General features: G+C 51.3%; 1 protein-coding gene across 4 annotated transcripts in view; it reads right to left on the bottom strand.

Annotated features, from left to right (window-relative positions):
* SLC8B1 (solute carrier family 8 member B1) overlaps nucleotides 1-20,472 on the bottom strand; it is a 50,530-nt gene that overhangs the window by 18,175 nt on the left and 11,883 nt on the right. For 3 of the 4 annotated variants that reach the window (XM_027773126.1, XM_027773125.1, XM_027773127.1), the window contains 13 exons: nucleotides 17,795-17,947; nucleotides 17,656-17,708; nucleotides 17,469-17,526; nucleotides 17,228-17,333; nucleotides 16,985-17,152; nucleotides 16,127-16,234; nucleotides 14,952-15,011; nucleotides 14,567-14,697; nucleotides 12,877-13,018; nucleotides 10,682-10,803; nucleotides 7,981-8,134; nucleotides 6,824-6,904; nucleotides 4,672-4,736 (listed from right to left, as the gene is read on the bottom strand). In XM_027773126.1, the coding sequence (XP_027628927.1) occupies nucleotides 4,672-4,736; nucleotides 6,824-6,904; nucleotides 7,981-8,134; nucleotides 10,682-10,803; nucleotides 12,877-13,018; nucleotides 14,567-14,697; nucleotides 14,952-15,011; nucleotides 16,127-16,234; nucleotides 16,985-17,152; nucleotides 17,228-17,333; nucleotides 17,469-17,526; nucleotides 17,656-17,708; nucleotides 17,795-17,947 (1,401 nt within the window). The remainder of the gene's footprint in view (nucleotides 1-4,671; nucleotides 4,737-6,823; nucleotides 6,905-7,980; nucleotides 8,135-10,681; nucleotides 10,804-12,876; nucleotides 13,019-14,566; nucleotides 14,698-14,951; nucleotides 15,012-16,126; nucleotides 16,235-16,984; nucleotides 17,153-17,227; nucleotides 17,334-17,468; nucleotides 17,527-17,655; nucleotides 17,709-17,794; nucleotides 17,948-20,472) is intronic. The other variant, XM_027773128.1, reaches the window with a different exon arrangement.

The following is a 20,472-nucleotide window of genomic DNA, read 5'->3' as shown; positions in this document are numbered from 1 at the left end:
GCCCGGCCCCAGCTGGGGAGGACAGGGGAGACAGGCTGGTCACTAGCTGTCACGGCGGCCACCGCCAGGATGACAGCCCACCCAGAAGTTACCCAGGTCAAGCCACAGGAAGAGGAATCTCTCCCCACTGCAACCAGTCCCACCTGCCTGGCTGTTTCTCCGCTGCCCGAGTCTGACATGATTACAGTTCTGTATTTTTGTTGTAATTGTTTAAGGTTTTTGCCACAGGGCATGTGCCCTTGCCAGAGAGAGAGAGAGAAAGAGACAGAGAGAGGAAAAGTGAGAAATCACCCCGAGGAGAGATGGCCACACTGCAATCCCTTCTCCACTCTCCCGGGATTTTGGGCACACATGCCCAGTATGATTTTCAATCTGCGGGTCCAGGACCCAAAGTGCAATTGGTCATGTGGGAGTCCAATCTGCGGATCCAGGACCCAAAGTGCAATTGGTCATGTGGGAGTCCAGCACCCCGACCACAACACCACCTGCTGGCCCTATGTGTATGTGTATATATATATTTTTTTTTTCTTTTGTAAAGAATAATTTTATTATTATTATTAAATTTGATGGGGGTTGGGGGAGATGAGTGAAAAAGCAAGCTGCCACATCTGTGATTCAAACTGCGGTCAACCACGTGGGATTCCAGCACCTTAGTCAGCACTCCACCTGCTGGCCCCTGTATATTTTTCATAACGAACCCTTATGCACACGCCGAGGTCCATTACTTACTGTGAAATGCATGAAAAGTCAGCCGGATGAAAGGGTGGGCAGACAGGCGGAAAGGCAACCCCAGCGAACTGTGACTAGCACAGTCTGATGGTAGGAACAGGAGCGCCCCCTGTCTGCGCCTTTCAACTGTTCTGCTTGGCTTTTCAAAAGATTGAAGAATGTCTGTAACTTTTTTTCCCCTTCATTTACCAAAAGGAGCACGTACTCAATGAAAAAAGAGGGAGAACGCACCGTAGAATGGGGCATGCATGCACATGCACCCAGTATGTTTTTCAAACTGATGGGCCGGGACTCGAACCATGCAGTTGGCCGCTTGCGGTCTGGCTCACCCAGCACAGACTAGCATAACCCGAGCTGCTGTGTGGGGTGGCCTCATGCACCACAGCCTTTTCCATCTACCCAGAGGGAAGATGGTTCTGACCAGCCCATAGGTGAGGACACAGTACTGAGTGCAAATCTTGGCCGATACCCTCCCTACCCACCTTCCATGTGGTGTATGGATACACACATACAGACATGGGCAGCAATTTCTCCTTCTCCTTCCAGGATATTGTCTCCCTGTTTCCTTTTTATTATCTAGCTCCCAAAGATTTTTGCTTTAGGGCATGTGGGCTCGCCAGAGAGACAGAGACAGAGAGAGAGAAAGTGAGAAAGTGGGATGGCCATGACAATCTCTCTTCTTCCATTCTCCTCTTGGGATTTTGGGCATGCATACACACTGCCTGGTATGAGTTTTAAGCTGTCAGATCTGGGACTCGAACCATGGTCGGCCATATGGCAGTCCTGCACCTTAAGCACTACACCACCTGCAGGCCTTCCTACTGCCTGATCCTCCTGCTTCAGCCTACCAAGTAGCTGGACTACAGGTACATGCCACTTTGCCTGACTTTTTAGGGTGAGCTGGGTCTTGAACCTGGGCCTCCAACATTGTGGGGCTGAATAGCAGTACCTCCTGCGGCTGGGCCTATACAGCAGTTCTGACAGCAGAAATGGTTCATGCAATAGACAAGTGTTTAAGAGCAGCTTGTGTTTGTTCCCAACAGTGCACCATAAATATCCTTTTAGGATTGGGGCCAGCAGGTGGCACAGTGGTTACGTCACTTGGACTCCCACATGGTTGACCATGGTTCGAGTCCCAGACCTGGTGGCTTGAAAATCACACTGGGTGTGTAGACGTGCATGCCCAAGACCCCAAAGGAGAATAGAGGAGAAGGGATTGCGGAATGGCCATCCTCTCTGGGGTAGGGGGTGATTTATCCCTTTCCCTCTCACCATCTCTGTCTGTCTCTCTTCGATGAGTGCACGCGCCCTATGGCAAAAAAAAAAAACCTCTTAAAAAAAAAAGAAAGTCCTTCTGTGATTTGTCTTGTCTTGGGCAATGTGACAGCAGAAGCACTTCCCCAGCTCAGCGCCAAGACAGTGGAATACACGTGTGTGTGCTTGTGCACACACAGACACACACACACGCACACCAACACCCAAGAGGAAAGAAGAAACAGGCCCCTGGGAGGGGCAGCCCTAAAGCCTCATTCTCTAGAACTGCCCGGGCATGGATAATGAAAGGGACCCTATTAAACCCATGAAGAGTGTCAACAAAATTTGCAGAGGGCATTCCCCCTTTCAGAAAAACAAACTCCAAGCCCGGCTTAGCTGTCTCCTTGTGGGTGTGGCTAGTGAGAAGCCAGGACCCTGCTGTCAGCTAATTTACAGGTCAGCTGACAGTCCGTTTAAGACTCAGATGCCTCTGGAGAAAGACGTGGGTGACTCAGTCCCCACCAATGCCAGGCATCTTTCAGCTTCACAGTGTTCAAATGCTTTCCCACGGGGAGGCTTCAAAACCACAGCTCCCTCCCCACCTTACGGGGTTGTCGGGGTTGTTGGAAAAGTCATGCTGCATTTTTGCATAGAAAACGACGTCATGATTTTTCTGCCAACCCAGTCATTTTTTCTTTGTTGATCTCTGAATTCAAGTCCTTTGGGAGAGAGACCGGTGATGGGGACTGCCAGCTTTGCTGTGTGCAATATTTTTAAATGGAAAAAAAACTCCCCCAGGCCTCGATTTCTGTCCTTAGAGAATCTGGACTGTTGGCCACAAGGTCCTCCCGAATGGCCTGGTACCTTCCTGGCCCTGGTCTGTGTTTTCCACCCTTAGAACACTTTCTCAGGATCAGCAGATGGTGTAATGGTTATGTTGCCGGACTCCCATGTAGTTGACCGTGGTTCAAGTCCTGAACCTGGCAGCTTGAAACTCACACCGGGCGCGTGTGTGTGCGTGCCCAAGATCCTGAGAGGAGAATGGAGGAGAAGGGATTGTGGTGTGGCCATCCCCTCTGGGGGGTGATTTCTCACTTTCTGTCTCTCTGTTTATCTCTGTCTCTCCAGCGGGCACATGCACCCTATTGCAAAAACCTCTCTGTTGGGATCAGCAGGTGTTGTGGTGGTTAAAATGCTAGACACTCCCCCATGGCCAACTGCAGTTCAAGTCTGGGACCTGGCGGCTTGCTTTCTCACTTTCCCTCTCTCTTTCTATCTCTGTCTCTCTCTATGGTCAAATTAAAATGAATGAATGAATGAATAAAATTAAATAAATAGTTCTTTAAAAAAAAGAAACTTTCTCAAGAGGAGGCCTTGCACTACCTGCTTTGGCCACTAGGGGCTTGTTAAAAGTGCAGATTCCGGGACCACCCTGTGGCATAGTGGTTAAAGGAGCCAGATCTCACACGGCTGATGATATAGTTTGAGTCCCAGCCTGACGGCTTGAAAATTACACTGGGTGCCCATGTCTGTGTGCCCAAAATCCTAAGGAAGGAGAAACAGAGGAGAAGAGATTGTGGTATGACCATTCCCCATGGGGGTGGGGGTGAGGGTGCTGCGCTTTCTCCTTCTCTGTCTCCCTGTCTCTCTCTGGTGAGCCAGAATGCCCTCTGGCAAAACAAAAACTGAAAAATAAAATAAATGCAGGCCTCAGCGTGGGCTGGTCACGTGGTGATTAAGGCACCGGACTCCCACATGGCTGACTGCAGTTCAAGTCCTGGACCAGATGGCTTGTTTTCTCACTTTCTCTCTCTCTGGTCAAAGTTAAGTGAATAAATAAATAAACATTAAATCATTCTTTTAAAAATAAATAAATAAACGCAGGCCAGCCAGGTGGTTAAGGTGACTCCATCACCCATGGCTGACTACACAGCTGGGAGTCCTGGATCCAGCAGCTTGAGAAAGACACAGGGCACATGTGTGTGTGGGCCCCAAATCCAAAAAGAATGTAAAAACGGAGGAAAAGGGATTGCAGCATGACCACCCCCATGGAGGGGATGCACTTTCTGACTCCCCCCCACCCTACCCCTATCTCCCATGAGTGCCCTCTGGCAAATTAAAAAAAAAAAAAAATGCAGATTCCCAAACAATGTCCCTAGGAAATTCTCAGGCCGCCCATGAGGACCTCCAGGTCTGCGGGGCTCCCCCGTCTTCCATAGCAAGGAACTTGATTCTGTCCTGCCCTGTGGGTAGCGCTGGGCCTTGTGTTCTGCGGGGTCATTACCCATGTGTGCTTATCCAGGGGCTTAGGAGGTGTCATCAGTCCCATATTACAGGTGGATACACTGAGGCTCACAAATGTCCCACCTGGGCCCTCTAGCAAAAACCTCTCAAAAAGAAAAGAAAAGAAATGTCCCACCTCGCTCTGAGTCCCCTAGCAAGAGACTGAAATGGCAGGGCCAGGACCAAACCCAGGGTCTTCTTACCTTCCCCACCCCCAAGCTACGTCTCAGTTACTCTGCGAACTTGGTGAGGAATTTTAAACCCTATATGCAAATAGCTTTCAAAAGATTCTGTACAATGCATAGGAGCTGACAGGAACTCTGGGAAGTCTGAACCAGGGAACTGTGAGTGGTCCCCCGAGGACAGCGCTCCACCAGGTCCTTGTGGTAGCATCGGGCCACTTACCTTCACGTCTGCGTGGCTCCGGGACACCTGGAGAAGGCAGCCCAGTCCCACGCCCACCAGGATGTCTGCAGCCCAGCTCAGGAAGCTTCGCCAGAACAGTCCCAACAAGCCAGCCCTGCAGCCCGTCCCTCCTAGTAGGTGTGACCCTGGGATTTGGGGCCCATGGCAAGAAGACATGTCCCCCTCTGTCCCACCCCCAGGAAAAAAAAAAAAAAACAACCCTATCTGAAACCTATCCAGTTTAGCACCTCTAGAAAGGGAGAGTCAAGGGGACCAGCAGATGGCATAATGTTTACATTGCTGGACTCCGACGTAGTTGACTGTGGTTCGAGTCCTGGACCTGGCGGCTTAAATTCACGCTGGGTGTGTGCCCAAAATCCCGAAAGGAAAATGGAGGAGAAGCGATTGTGGTGTGTCCATCGCCCCAGGGAGTGATTCCTAACTTTCTGTCTCTCTGTCTCTGTCTCTCCAGTGAGCACACACGCAAAAATCTCTATAAAAAATATTTTTAGAAAAAGGGAGTGTCAAATGTATGTTTTGCTCTTAGTCTGTCAGGATCGAATGAAGTGACAGAAATGCTTGGCACCTGCAGGCACCCAGGAGCTGGAGAAACAGGCCAGGTGAGTTCAGCCACAGCTGTGGGGACACAACACCTGACTGAAGGCCATCTCCAGGGCTGTTCGTGGCTTCCTCCTTCCCAGCCGACCTGGGAGGTCAGGAGAGGCCACAGTCCCAAAGCCAGGAGCAGGTTTCGGTGGGTACAGAAGGGCCACAGAGGGTCCTGCTCAGCCTGGGAGTGACACGTGGCAGGTGTGCTGTTTGGTGCCCACCAGTGCAGGCCATGCCCGCACCACGGCTCACCTGCAGGCCATGCTGTGGAGGTGGGTGAGAGCTGCACTCCTGGAGCTCTGTTCTAACACTGCTTCCATGAGCTCCCCATCACAGCCAGCCACTGCTGGCTGAATGTCGACCAGGTGCCGGGCACTGTCCCAGGTCCGTCTTCCATGTTTAGCTCAACTCATTTCTTTCCTCTAAATTATCATTATTTTTTATTTATTATTATTTTTTAAATTTGCTATAGGGCACGTGTGCTCACTAGAGAGAGAATGAGTGAGAGAGAGAGAAAGTGTGAAATCAAACCACGAGGTCCAGGATTCAAACCATAGTCCAGCCACGAGGGAGTCCAGTGCCTTAACCACCACGGCACCTGCTGGCCCCTTTTCTAAATTATTATTTAATTCCATTTGTGATTATTTTTTAAAATTTGACCAGAGAGAGACAGAAAGAGAGAGAAAGGGAAAATAAGAAACTAAGTCATGGGGCCAGCAGGCAGGATGGTGGATAAGGGCGCTGGATTCCCACATGGCCGACCATGGTTCAAGTCCCGGACCTGGTAGCTTGCTTGCTCGCTTTCCCTTTCTCTCTCTTTCTCTGGTGGTCAAATAAAAAAAAAAAAAAAACCTAACAATAACAAATGGATTAAAAAAAATAAATACTTCTTTAAAAAAAAAAAAGAAAGAAAGAAAGAAAGAAACTAAGTCACCAGGCCCAGGACTCAGCCATGTGGGAGTCCAGTGCCTTAACAACACCACCTGCCGGCCCCTAGAGCTCAACTCATTTTTTATCCACGGCAGAGATCACCAGGATTCATGGTGGTTAAGGCGCTGGACTCCCATGTGGTCGACCACAGTTCAAGTAGTGGACCTGGCGGCTTGCTTTCTCTCTCTCATAACCACATGTGCCCTATAGCAAAATAAAAAAAATAATAACAATAAATAAAATTAAATAAATAATTCTTAAAAAGAGAAAAGGTCTGCCAACCCTTCCCGCAAACCACGGCATGGCCCTGTGGATGGGAGGGAGAAGTGGGTCTTCCCCGGGACACATGGTGACCATCTGTTGATGGCCCTGAGAGCAATGGCCGCTGCCTCCCCCCCCATCAGATGCTTGCCAGGTGCCAGGGACTTCATTCACCTCACTCAGTCCTCACCACCCTCCTCTAAGGTAAGCACCCTCAATATCCCCGTTTAACAGAGGGGGAGCCTGAGGCTCAAACAGCCACATCATCAAGAGCCAATTCGGAGGGTGGGACAGGACCACTCAGAGCCCGTGACAATGGCGTGGAGGCCCACGGCATTTCCACAAAGGATACTGAAGATGATGCCACCGAAGCAGGCCGAGAAGGCCATCCGCGGGTAGCCCTGACGGGCCAGCGTGAAGTCTGAGAAGACGTCTGCATGGAGACAAGAGGGCCTTGAGCGGCGGCGAGCAGCTTCGCCGGCCCCCGGGCCCTCCTCACTCTGTCATTCTCACCACGGGCACTCGGTCAACAAACACTGACCCTAGCTGGCTGGGCGCTGTGGGGGGCCATAGCATCCTATAAGACCCAATTCCCTCTTTAATTCCTTTCACCCGGGGACAAGCAGATAGCATAATGGTTACGTGGCTGGACCCCCACATAGTCAATCACAGTTCGAATCCCAGACCCAGCTGCTTAAACTCATGCCAGGTGTATATGCGTGTGTGCCCAAAATCCCAAGGGGAGGATAGAGAGAAAGGATTGCAGCGTGGCCATCTCCCCTGGGGGCATGATTTCTCGCTTTCTGTCTCTCTGTCTCTGTCTCTCTGGCAAGCTCATATATCCTACAGCAAAATCTAAAAAAAGATGAACAATTCCTTTCACCCCGCTACCAGGAGCAACTTTGTGGGTGAGGTATGACATGCTGCTACTCATTCTTCACCCGAGTCCCAACGGCAGCTCACAGGGCACCTCTGTGTGAGTTAGGACGAGGGGAGCTAGGATTTCGCCCCAGCCCCATCTGCATGTGCTCGTGCAATGCACACGGCAGCTCACAGGGCACCTCTGTGTGAGTTAGGACGAGGGGAGCTAGGATTTCGCCCCAGCCCCATCTGCATGTGCTCGTGCAATGCACAACCCGGCCCACCTCACCTGGCTGCTGGAAGTAGGGAGGTCTGTGTGTATGCATGCACATCTGCATGCCTGTATTTATCGCACACCCATGGACACGTTAGCCGTGGCTGGCTGCAGCGGGCTCCATTCCTGCCTGAACTCTGGGGAGCCCCAAGTGTCCACACATCCCAGTGGGGAAGAGAGAGCAGCCTTTAGAATTTCCAGATCCAGCTACCGTCTAGGCCCTGTCACCCCGATGCCCGTGACAGTCACTCCAAAGTGACAGTGCGGGCTGAGCACACAGACACACAGCAGACCCCGCGTGCCCCTGTCCACGTGCAGCTCAGGCTGAAGAGCCAAACACCCCGACGCCCACATCCCGACAGGCCCCAAGTCACCTCCGATGCTGTTGCCCCAGGCGAGCAGGGTGAGCCCCAGGACGGTGTTGCTCAGCCGGAAGACCACGCCCAGGGACCGCAGGATGTTCACCACCTCCGTGGCAGCTGCATTGATCCACAGGGCGCTGGTCAGAAAGCCCAGGAAAGCGAAGAGCTGGGGAAGGAACGGGGTGTTGGATTGGGCAAGCCGACCCCAGACTCAGTTCCTCCTCTGTACAACGAGGTGAGGACAGTGTCGACCTCAGGAGGACATTGAGGGAGGGGGGAGCTCAATGTTATCACAGCGGGAAAGGGTGCATGACCACGCTCATCAGATTTCCAGCATGTGAACCAGATAACACTCATCACCCCGGAAAGTAACCCCACAGCCATGCCGCCTCCTCACCCACCCCTTCTAGTCCTGGCCAACCACTTGTCTATGAAGCTGCCTGCCATGGGCACTTCCTGTGCATGGGATCACGGTCTATGTGGTGGGTCAGCAGGTGATGCGGAGGTTCAGGTGGCTGGATCCCATGAGACCCGCAGATGGCATAATGGTTATGTCACCGGACTCCCACGTAGTCGACCAAGGTTCGAGTCCCAGTCCTGGAGGCTTAAAACTCATGCCGGACGCATGTGCATGCCCAAGATCCCAGGAGGAGAATGGGGAAGGGATTGTGGCATGGCCATACCCCCTAGGGGAGGTGATTTCTTGCTTTCATTCTCTCTGTCTCTCACTGTCTCTCTGGCAAGTGTATGTGCCCTATAGCAAAAATCTCTCTCTAAAAACATAAAACAAGAAAAACAGAAAGGCAGCTGGACCCCACATGGCTGACTGTGCAGCTCAAGTCCCAGACCAGGCAGCCTGAAAACCATGCCAGGCATGTGTGTGGGCATGCCTAAATTCCAGAGAGGAGAACGGATGAGAAGGGACTGCGGTGTGGCCATCCCCCCTGGGGGAGGTGTTTTCTCACTTTTCCTCTCTCTCTTTCTCTCTCTCGCTCTCGCCCTTTCTATCTGAGATGCATGCCCTCCAGCAAACAGAAAAGAAAAGCTACACGTGGAGTTCAAACTTGTTTGCACCAAAAGAAACTCAGACTTTAATCCCATTTTCCACAAGCTTTCTGAAGTCCCCTGGTATTAGTCAATCATAAAAGGGAAGGAAGCATCAACACATGCTACAACATGGATGAGCCTTGAAAACAGGCCAAGGAAATGAAGCCAGACACAGAAACCACATGTTGTAAGAAATGTCCATGACACGCAGAGCCACAGAGACAGGAAGCTGGAAGGAGACTGTCAGGCCCTGGGGCTGGGGAGAAGGGAAGGGACAGCTAATGGGTGTGGGGTTTCTCTGGGGATGATGAAAATGTTCTACAGTGGATTGTGGGAAGACAGCACAAATCTGTGAATAAATAAAACACATTCCATTGTTGGGGCCAGCAGGTGGCATAGTGGTTAAGGCGCTGGACTCCCACATGGCTGATCATGGTTTGAGCCCTGGACCCAGAGGTTCGAAACTTATGCAGGGCACATGTACGAACATGCCCAAAATTGTGAGAGGAGAATGGAGAAGGGATAGCGGCATGGTATCCCCCATAGTGGGTGATTTCTTGCTTTCTGTCTCTCTGTCTCTGTCTTCCTAGTGAGTGCAAATGCCCAATGGCAAAAGTCTATTAAGAAAAAAAAAGAAAAAAGAAAAAAGGGACCAGCAAATGATGTAATGGTTATGTCACTGGACTCCCACATGGCTGAGCGTGGTTCAAGTCCGAGACCCAGCGGCGTGAAACTCACGCAGGGCACGTGGGCATGCCCAAAATTCCAAGAGAAAAATGGAGGAGAAAGGATTGTGGTGTGGCCATCCCCTGCAGCAGGGTGATTTCTCACTTTCTGTCTCTGCCTCTATCTTTCCAGCAAGTGCACATACCCTATAGCAAAAATCTCTCTTAAAAAAAAAAAGAAAACAGTTAAATGACATACTTTAAATGGGTACATTTCTTTTCTAAAAAAATTTAAGAATAAATGGGTGAATTACATCTCAATAAAATATTAGGTCGTAGAAACATCATGACATATTTTTCCATGTGTTCCTATGCATAAAAAATGTGTAATATATCACACAAAGGTTGATTTCTTTTTTTTTTTTTTTAAGAGGTTTTCACAACCACAAAGGTTGATTTCTAAAAAAAAATATTAAAACAGTAAAGTATTGGAAACCAGCAGTTAGCGTAATGGCTATGTCGCTGGATTCCCACATAGCTGACTGCGGTTCACGTCCCGGACCCGGTGGCTTAAAACTCACGCCAGGCACGTGTGCGTGCATGCCCAAGATCCCAAGAGGAGAATGGAGGAGAAGGGATTGCGGCGTGACCATCCCCTCTGGGGGGTGATTTCTCGCTTTCTGTCTCTATGTCTCTCTGTCTGTCTGGCGAGCGCACGCGCCCTGTAGCGAAAACCTCTCAAAAAAAATAAATAAATAAATAAAGTATTTATTTTGCCTAAAAAAAAAAAAATGTGTAGTGACTTTTCTGATGACCCAATAAAACTGTTAACAAACAAAAAAAGAATGCTAAACAGGTACAAGTTCATTAAAAGGGGCTCTAAGTTCAGCACCCCAGTCGTCGTGGAAAGTGGTTACTGCTAAACTCTTCCCGAGGCGCGGACAGGATACTGCCCTGGGCTCCAGGGCCCGCTCAGCAGCCCTCCCAGCTGGGATACTCACCCAGTGCAGCCGGGGGGGCTCATTGTTGGACGTGGAAAAAAAAGTCACCGAAGCCACGCCCGTTCCCACAGTCACCACCACGGCCCAGACAGGAACGAGGCCACCTATCTCATAGATGCCATCTGCAGGGGACAAGAAAGGGAGCTGGGACTCTCCACGGTGGTAGCTCAGCACCAACTCCTGGCGGCCCCCTGAATGGCTGAGGAGGTCCGGGGGATGAGATCCCTAGATAAAACCCACTTATAATGGATCGTCTGGATATAGGTCTAAGTGCCCAGTGCCATTCTAAGCACTTCAAGGGAACAAAGAAATTTAAAAACACAGCCGTCCTCCAACCCTGGGGTCAGCAGGTGGTAGGATGGTTAAAGTGCTGGATTCCCACATGGCTGATTGCAGTTCAAGTCCTGGATCCAGGAGTTTTAAACTCATGCCAGGCACATGTACATGCCCCAAATCCCAAAAGGACAATGGAGGAGAAAGGGTTGTGGCATGGCCACCACCAGTACCTCACCCCTGGGAGTGACTTCTCACTTTCCCTCTCACTGTCTCTGTCTCTCTGGCGAACACACGTGCTCTATAGCAAAAATCTCTCAAAAAATAAAAATAAATAAACGAACAGCGGGACCAGCAGATGGCATAATGGTTATGTTGCTGGACTCCCTCGTAGTTGACAATGGTTTGAGTCCTGAACCCGGCAATTTAAAACTCATGCCGGGCACGTGTGTGCGTGCCCAAGATCCCGAGAGCAGAATGGAGAAGGGATTGTGGCGTAGCCGTCCCTCCAGGGGGGTGATTTCTCACTTTCTGTCTCTCTCTCTCTATATCTCTCCGGTGATCACATATCCCTATAGAAAAATCTCTCTCTCTAAAAAAAATTAACTTAAATAAATAAATAAAAATAAAAACACAGCCCCCTGTCCTCCAGTGAGTCGCATTTGAAGGAAATGACAGACGCGTGTAAAGCAGACCCTCTCCAGCCTGTGGAACTGGGGTGGGAAGGGCAAAGACTGCTCACCACTACCTCATCCCACCTCCATGGCAGACATCACTAATCAACCACCATGCAGGTGTCCAAATGAGTTTCAAGGCAGCAACCTCCAGCCAGACATTACTAATGAATGGCGCTATCCCAGGAGATGAACCTGATAGTCACACCCAATCTTACCCACTGACTCGAGCCCACACTTACTCTTTCGGTAAGTCTATTCCACACACCAATATGCTAATAAGTGATAGCATGGGCCAGCAGGTGGCATAATGGTTAAGGTACTAGACTCCCACATGGTCAACCATGGTTCAAGTCCTGGACCCAGAGGCTTGAAACTCACACTGGGTGCATATACGTGTGTGCCCAAAATCGTGAGAGGAAAATGGCACAGAAGGGATTGCAGTATGGCCATCCCCCTTGGGGAGTGACTTTTCACTTTCTGTCTCTCTGTCTCTCCGGCAAGAGCATCTACCCTATAGCAAAAAGTCTCACAATGAATAAATAAATAGGTAAATAAAATAGGGGCCAGAAGGTGGTGTAAGTCCCAGACCTGGTGGCTCACTTTACTTTCCCTCTCTCTCTCTGTCTTTCCAGTAAATTAAAGTAAAATAATAATAATGATAAATAAAATAAATCTTTAAGGAAAAAAAGAAAGAGCTGATTTGGGGTCAGTGGTGTGGTGGTTAAGGTGGCTGGGTCCCACATGACTGCTCGTGAAGTTTGAGTCCCAGACCCAGCACCTTGAAAATCACACCAGGGTGGGACCAGCAGATGGTGCTATGCTTTTGTTGCTGGACTCCCACATCACTAACTGCGGTTCAAGTCCTGGATCCGGAGGCTTAAAACTCACACTAAGTGCATGTGCGTGTGTGCCCAAAATCTTAAGAGGAGAATGGAGAAGAAGGGATTGCAGTGTGGCCATCTTCCTGGGGGGGTAATTTCTCACTTTCTGTCTCTCTGGCAAGCACATGCACCTTATAGCAAAAACCTCTCTTTAAGAAAAAGAAAAGAAAATCATTCTGAGTACATGCGTGTGCATGCCCAAAAATCACAAGAGGAGAATGGAGGAGAAGTGATTGTGGTATGGCCATCCTCCCCGGGGGGTGATTTCTCGCTTTCTCTCTCCTGCTCTCCTGGTGTGGTTGACAAGCAAACCCTGGGATGTAGGGAGGAAGAAAGTGGGCTTCCCGGGGGAGAAGACACTCACAGGCCCCAGACTGTAGAGTGAGGACCAAGACCAGGGGGCTGATGACCAGATGCAGGCAGTTGAGGGGCCGCTTCCAGTTCCGATCGTCCTTGTCTGGGTCCACGACGGGGACCGTGAGGAGCAGCAGGAACTCCACAGGAATCTGTCGAGGGGGAAAAGAACAGGCAGAATTGCAGAAGCCACAACCATGCAGGCCTCAGAAAGGCCAACAACCTGGCAAGGGACCAGCAGATGGCGTAATGGTTATGTCACTGGACTCCCATGTAGTTTTAAGCCACCACGGTTCGAGTCCCGGACCCAGTGGCTTAAAACTCATGCCAGGCACATGTGCGTGCATGCCCAAGATCCCAAGAGGAGAATGGAGAAGAAGGGAAAAAGAAAAAGAAACAAATGAAAAGAAGAAGAAGAAGAAGAAGAAGAAGAAGAAGAAGAAGAAGAAGAAGAAGAAGAAGAAGAAGAGAAGAAGAAGGAGAAGGAGAAGGAGAAGGAGAAGGAGAAGGAGAAGAAGAAGAAGAAGAAGAAGAAGAAGAACCTGGCAAAGCTGCTCCTGTTACATCCCAGTAGCTCTTGGTTCCAGCAGCACCGACTCACTTGGTTGTAAACCACCAAGACAGAGTGTTCTTACAGTTCTGGAGGGTGGAAGTCCCACCGCGAAGGCCTCTGTGCCTCTGGACGCTCGAGGCATACAGATAGAGTTTATCCTTGATACCCTAAAGGTCTCCAGTTAAACTCCAGGAGAAGCTCAGGAGGGCTGACTTCTGGCCTGGATCGTGGAAGGTGACTGCAGCTGTGCCCAGTGTCATCGAGCCCAGACACCTGCTCAGATCTAGACCCCGAGAGACACAGTGCCCAGGGAGACAGCGGCAGATCAAATTCAATCTTGTTCTCCTTTTTTGGTTTTTAGATTTTTGCCATAGGGCGCATGTGCTTGCCAGAGGGACAGGAAGAGACAGTGAGGGAAAGTGAGAAATCATACCCCAGGGGAATGGCTACACCGCAATCCTTTCCCCTCCATTCAGGATTCTGGGCACACAAACACAGGTACCTGGTATTTTTCAAGTCACTGGCTCTGGGACTCGAACTGTGTAGTTAGTCGTGTGAGATCCAGTGGCTTCACTACCACGCCACCTTCTGGTTCCATTTTGATCTTCTTATAACTCTTTTTTTTTAGAGATTTTTGCCATAGGGCACATGTACTTGCCAGAGAGACAGAGACAGACAGAAAGTGGGAAATCATGCCCCACCCCGGGGAGCGAGGCTGGCCAAGCTGCAATCTCTTTTCCTCCATTCTCCTCTTGGGATCTTGGGCACCCACACATGCACACCTGGCATGAGTTTCAAGCCTTCCGGTCTGGGACTCGAACCATGGTAGGTCACGTGGGAGTCAGTGATGTAACGATTACGCCATCTGCTGGTCCTCTCTTAATTCATTTGACCACTCCTGCACACCAGCCCTAGTTCTGCCCCGGTGCTGTCTCTGTCCTCCTTCCTCCACAGAGGGCAGGGCCCCAGGTCAGACCATCAGTCAAACTCTATGACTCGGTTTCCCTGTCATGTCCCAAGTCGTCAATCCTGAGAGGGTCTCAGCAGATAAGGGTCCCTTTCCCCACAAGGCTGGAGAGGTGGGAATGGCTACCCTCCTCTGCTGCCGTGAATCGAACAGCCCGACTCCAGGGTGCTCCTGTCCTACCTTGAACACCTTGAGGGCCCTCCAGTACACAGACTTGTTTCTCCACTTCCTGTAGTCCAGGGGGTTCAAGGCCCGGACCAGGATCTGAACTGTGGTCTCCTGGTAGAAGAGCAGCGGCCGGTACTCGTCGCCTGTGTTGGGGTGGAGAGCAGGGAGGTGCGGCCATGGCTGGCTCAGTCTCCAGGAAACCGTCCCCACCTCTACCCCATCCTCCCACTCCTCAGGAAGGAAGAAAAACCCAGGGCTGGCAGAGGGCAGATGTGGACCTCGCTCACAGCACAGGTGAGGTGGGGCGGCATGGAGCCTTCCTCCTGGGACCCAGGCCCTGGCAGGCCCCCAGCCCTGCCCCAGCACCCGCCCCACTGGGCACGGGGCACCGACTCACCGTAGTCGTAGCTGTTGGTGTTGGAAGACACCACGTCATCCTCGGCATCAGAAAGCAGCTCTGCAGGACAGGGTGTGTTAACACCAGCCGAGCCACGGGCCCGGCCCGCCTGCCCCAGGAGGTGGCCTCTGGGACCCACCCCTGGAGTCCGGCTCTGTCCCCTCTGGCCAGGGGAGGAATTGATGTCTCTGAGTCTCTTTCCTCATCCAGAAAAGGGGGCAGTACCGACCCTCCCTGGAGATGTGACTGAGAGGAAGAACACGCATGTGCCCCCAGCTAGTGCACACGCACTGATGGGTGTGTGTGTGTGTGCATGTACAAGGGCGCACTGCATACATAGTTGTGAGTGTGTGAGTACAGGGGTACGCTGTGTACATAACTGAGTGTGTGTTATATATAGGGGTATATTGTGTACGTAGTTGTGTGTGTGTGTGTTGTGTACAGGGGTGCATTGTGTATGGACTTGTGTGTGTTTACAGGGGTGCACTGTGTATGTAGTTGTGTGTGTGTTGTGTACAGGAGTACATTGTGTATTTAGTTGTGTATGTGTGTATTGTGTATGTGTGTTTATACAGGGGTGCATTGTGTATGTAGTTGTTTGTGTGTTATGTATAGGGGTATATTGTGTATGCAGCTGTGTATGTGTGTTTATACAGGGGTGCCTTGTGTATGTAGTTGTTTGTGTGTTATGTATAGGGGTATATTGTGTATGTATATGTGTGTGTGTTGTGTACAGGGGTGCATTGTGTATGGAATTATGTGTGTGCATGCACAGGAATCCATTGCATATGTAGTTGTGTGTGTGTTATGTATAGGGATGCATTGTATATGTAGTTGTGTGTGTGTATTGTGTACAGGGATGCATTGTGTATGGAATTCTGCGTGTGTGTTTACAGGGGTGCATTGTGTATGTAGTTGTGTGTGTATTAAGTATAGGGGTGCAATGTGTATGCAGTTGTATGTGTTGTGTATGTGTGTTTATACAGGGGTGCATTGTGTATGCAGTTGTGTGCGTGTGTACAAAGGTGCACTGTGTATACATTATGTGTGTGTACAGGGATATATTATGCACATACTTGTGTGTGTGTTGTTGGGACCACAATGACAGCAGTGGCCTCAAGAGACGGAGCCATCAATGAGGTGACAGATTTCTCCAGGACGGACGCAGATCTCACCTGGGGTGCCCGGCGTGGAGCAGACCCGGGACATCCTCCGTCTCCAGCGGTAGAGCCAGGTGCAGAGGACCACGGTGAGCACATAGAACACGTACAGCCCCAGGGAGCCTGCAGACAGAGGCCATGCCGTCACCAGCTGGCATCCTGGCTGTAGGGCCCAGGGAACGAGGGCTGGCGGCGGCACTGGGGCGCATGGCAGGAAGCTCCCAGAGTCGGCCTGGCCTAGCACCAGCAGGTAAGGGGCAGTGCCTTGAGCCCTCCACTCCCTCCTGCTCCCACGGCCGCCTTCCCTTCCTGCCTCCCTGCAATCCATCCATCAGGGAAGCCTGGCCTGGCACAGAGGGCGACCTCCTTCACGTGCTAGGGGCCGGGGTCCTGCTCAGAGCCCCGCAGACCCAGTCACCCAAGTGCACAACTGGGGTCAGCCAATGGGCGGCGGACAGGGCTCGGAGGGTCGCAGGAAGGCCTACAACTCCACAGCTGGGGCTCAGGCTGGGCGGCACCTGCTCCGGGCCTCCAGCCCTCACTGGGCTGCGGCCATGGGGACAGGGTGGTAACTGTCCCACTGCTGCTGGCCCCTGGGTGTCCCCACCTCCAAGCTCCACATTGCTTTTAGCAACCCTCAGTATACATAGCCCCTCATTGGCGTCTCTGAAAATCAGCCTGAAAGGACTGAGTTTGCTCGGCGCCCTGGCTGGCACTTGGTCAAACCGGGAATGGAGAATTTCCAACATGCCCTGGCTCCACTCTGCATCCCTGGAGTCAGGTCTGCCCCCTGCTGGTTGCCCCTGGCCTTCCTCGGGTCCAGGCACTTTCTGAGGCTCCCGCCCATCAGCCCTGGGCACGCGGGCAACTCACCCAGGGCCCAGGCCAGCGTGACTCTGCCGAGGTAGAGCGCGGTGAAGGTCAGGAACACGGCCCCCATGTAGAAGATGATGTCCCTGAGGAAGGGCCTGGAGGCGGCCGTGAAGGGATGCAGGATGGCGATGCCTCCGGCCACCACAGTGGTGACCAGCACACCCGCACCTGGGGAGACACACGGGGGCTCAGCCGCCCTGCACCTCTCCTGCTGCCGCCAGCACCCACTGGGGCCACTCTCACCAAACAGCGCCCCAAAGGCCAGGCTGGCTGTACGCGGGTCCGAGAAGGCCACCAGGGCGCTGAAGATGTCGGGTGCGCCATTTCCAAACGCCAGGAAGGTGACACCATGGGAGCCGCATGTCAAGGAAGGATCAGTCCAATGCCACAGCCCGCCAGGGTCTTTCCAGGGCTGTGAGCCACCACCTTGCCCCCTGGAGACGGCCCTCCCTCCTGCCGGTGTGGGACTGTGGACAAAGGATACTGCCACATTGTGGGACAGCTTGAGCGTGATGGAAATGGCCGAGAGGTTAGGGCAGAAGCTGCAGAGAAGGCGCAAACAGTAAGCGTGTCCACGGCGATGGCCCCAAACTCGGGTCACCACCCAAGTCCAGCCTACCGGGACTGCTTCCCCATCTCCAAGCTGGGCGAAAGCCCAAGGCCAAACTCACAACTTGGCTGCCGTGACGCCCAGAATCAGGAACAGGTAAAGTAGCCAGAAGACCTGGGTGGGGAGCCAGGGAGGGAAGGAGCGGTCAGTCCCGCCGGGGCACCAGCCCCTGTCCCCGTGTCCCCAAGGCAGGGCCTCACATAAAGGATGATGGCCAGAGGGAGGAGGCCGGGAGAGAAGTGGCAGAAGACGCCCTCGAGGTAGTCCAGGTAGCCTCCTTCGTTGTGGCAGTCGGGGTTGGTCTGGATGAAGCTGCAGCGGTCAGAGACATTCAGGCCACACACATCGCGACACTGCAGGAGGGAGGCACGGGGACCTCAGAGCCTGTAGGGCTTGGCCAGGCCATCTAAGCAGTTGGCATAACCTCCCTTCAGCCTGGTCTCCAGTGCACCCACTGCTTTTTACTTAAAAAAAATAAATAAATAAATAAACTTGGGACCAGTAAATGGTGTAACGGTTATGTCGCTGGACTCCCACATGGTCGACCGCGGTTTGTGTCCCGGACCCGGTGGCTTAAAACTCATGCCGAGTGCATGTGCATACGTGCCCAAGATCCTGAGAGGAGAATGGAGGAGAAGGGATTATGGCGTGGCCATCCCCCCTGGGGGGTGATTTCTCGCTTTCTATCTCTCTGGCGAGCACACAGGCCCTACAGCCAAAATCTCTCTCTAAAAAAATAATAATACAAATAAATAAATAAACTTGTGTGGGACCAGCCCGTGGCCTGGTGGGTAAGCTTGCAGAATCCGACATGGCCAACCATGTCCCAGATCCAAACCCAGCAGTTTCAAAATGCACAGGTGAGGGGCCAACAGGTGGCATGATGGTTAGGGGCGCTGGATTCCTATAGGGTTGACTGTGGTTTGAGGCCCGGACCTGGTGGCTTGCTATCTTACTTTCCCTCTCTCTCTGCCCTTCTCTTGTCAAATTAAAAATAAATAAATAAATACATAAAATTAAACAAAATAATTCTTAAACACACACACACACACACACACACACACACACACACACACACAGGACCAGAAGATGGCATAGCGATTATGTCGCTGGACTCCCACATGGCTGATCGTGGTTCAAATCATAGGCCTGAAGGCTTGAAACACATGCCAGGCATGTGTGCATGCATGCCCAAAATCCTGAGAGGAGAATGGAGGAGAAGGGACTGCGGTGTGGACACCCCTGGGAGGTGATTTCTCTCTTTCTGTCTCTGTCTCTCTGGCAAGTGCACGTTCCCGTAGATAAAAAAAAAAAAAAAACTCTCTGAAAAAATAAAATAAAATAAACACCAAGCACGTGTGCATGCTCAAAATCCCACAAGGTGGGAAAGATGAAGCAAAAAGGATTTGGGGGTGACCATCCTCACTCAGGATGCTGTCTGTTTTATCTCTGTCTCTCTCTGGTGAGTGCACACACCCTCTGCCAAATTAAAAATAATAATCATAGAGGCCAGCAGAATGGTTAAAGCACTGGACTCCCACATGGCTGACTGTGGTTCCAGTCCTGAACCTGGCGGCTTGAAACTCACGCCAGGCACAGGTGCGTGCATGGCCAAAATCCTGGGAGAAGAATGGAGGAGAAGGGATTGTAACATGGCCATCCTCCCTGGGGGGTGATTCCTCACTTTCCTTCTCACTGTCTCTCTCCTCTCCAGTAAGCCCATGCACCCTATAGCAAAAACCTAAGTAGTAATAATAAACTTGTGTTTGAGGGGCCAGATGGTGACGTGGAATAACACAACTGGAATCACATGAGAAATTCCTGGGATTGGATCCGGGGCCCCTCCTGGACACAGCAGGTGGGCATGGACACCTGTGAGACAGGCTAGCTGAGGATGGGGGTGGATCATGGTGTGAAGGCCCTGTTGAGGGGGCCCGCTCTCTCTTTCATGGAAGAAATAAATAAATTTTTTTTTTTTTTTTTGGAGAGGTTTTTGCTATAGGGTGCGTTCACTCGCCAGAAAGACAGAGACAGAGAGACAGAAAGCGAGAAATCACCCCCCAGGGGGATGGCCACGCCGCAATCCCTTCTCCTCCATTCTCCTCTCAGGATCTTGGGCACGCACGCACACGCACCCAGCATGAGTTTAAGCCTCTGGGTCCAGGACTCAAACCACGGTTGACTACGTGGGAGTCCAGCGACATAGCCATTACGCTAACTGCTGGTCCCAGAAATAAACTTTTAAAAATAAAGAAAGAAAAATAAACCTGTGTTTGAAATGAACAGAAGTAATGCATGTTTGTTTCAAAACCCAAAAAATTCAAATACTATACAAAGATGTCTAAACTCCTCTTTCCATTCCTGCCCTTCATACTCGTCTCAACCATGATCAGTCTGGAGCGCATCCTTACGCTTCTCGGTCAAGTTACATTTGCTTATACACCCCGCTACTCAGTTCGTTACAAAAATGTGCCCATCCTAACCTCTTATTCCTGCAACTTGCTTTTACCACTGAACATGAACACACATTGGTACACACCATAAAGTGAAAATGTAATGAGCGATTTCTCTACGCCAGGAACAGCGCTCAGAGCTTAAACCATTTCTCAGTTAGGGCGAGCAGCTGGTATGGTGGTTAAGGTGCTGGGTTCCCACATGGCCGACTGAATTTAGCATCCTGGACCCAGCAGCTTTAAAATGACACTGGGCACATGTACGGAGGAGAGGGGACTGCAGTGTGGCCATGCCCCCAGAGGGTTATCCTTCATATTCCCTCTCTCTCTGTCTCTCTCCTGTGAGCACGCGCACCCTATGGCAAAAACCTAAAAAAAAAAAAAAAAACTCAATTAATCCGCACAACATCCTGACAGGTGATCAG

The sequence above is a fragment of the Tupaia chinensis genome, unplaced genomic scaffold (genome assembly GCF_000334495.1).
Source record: "Tupaia chinensis unplaced genomic scaffold, TupChi_1.0 Scaffold000323_1, whole genome shotgun sequence".
Lineage (NCBI taxonomy): Eukaryota > Metazoa > Chordata > Mammalia > Scandentia > Tupaiidae > Tupaia > Tupaia belangeri.
Note: the sequence above shows the minus strand (reverse complement) of the source record. Positions and strands in the feature narration are given on the sequence as shown.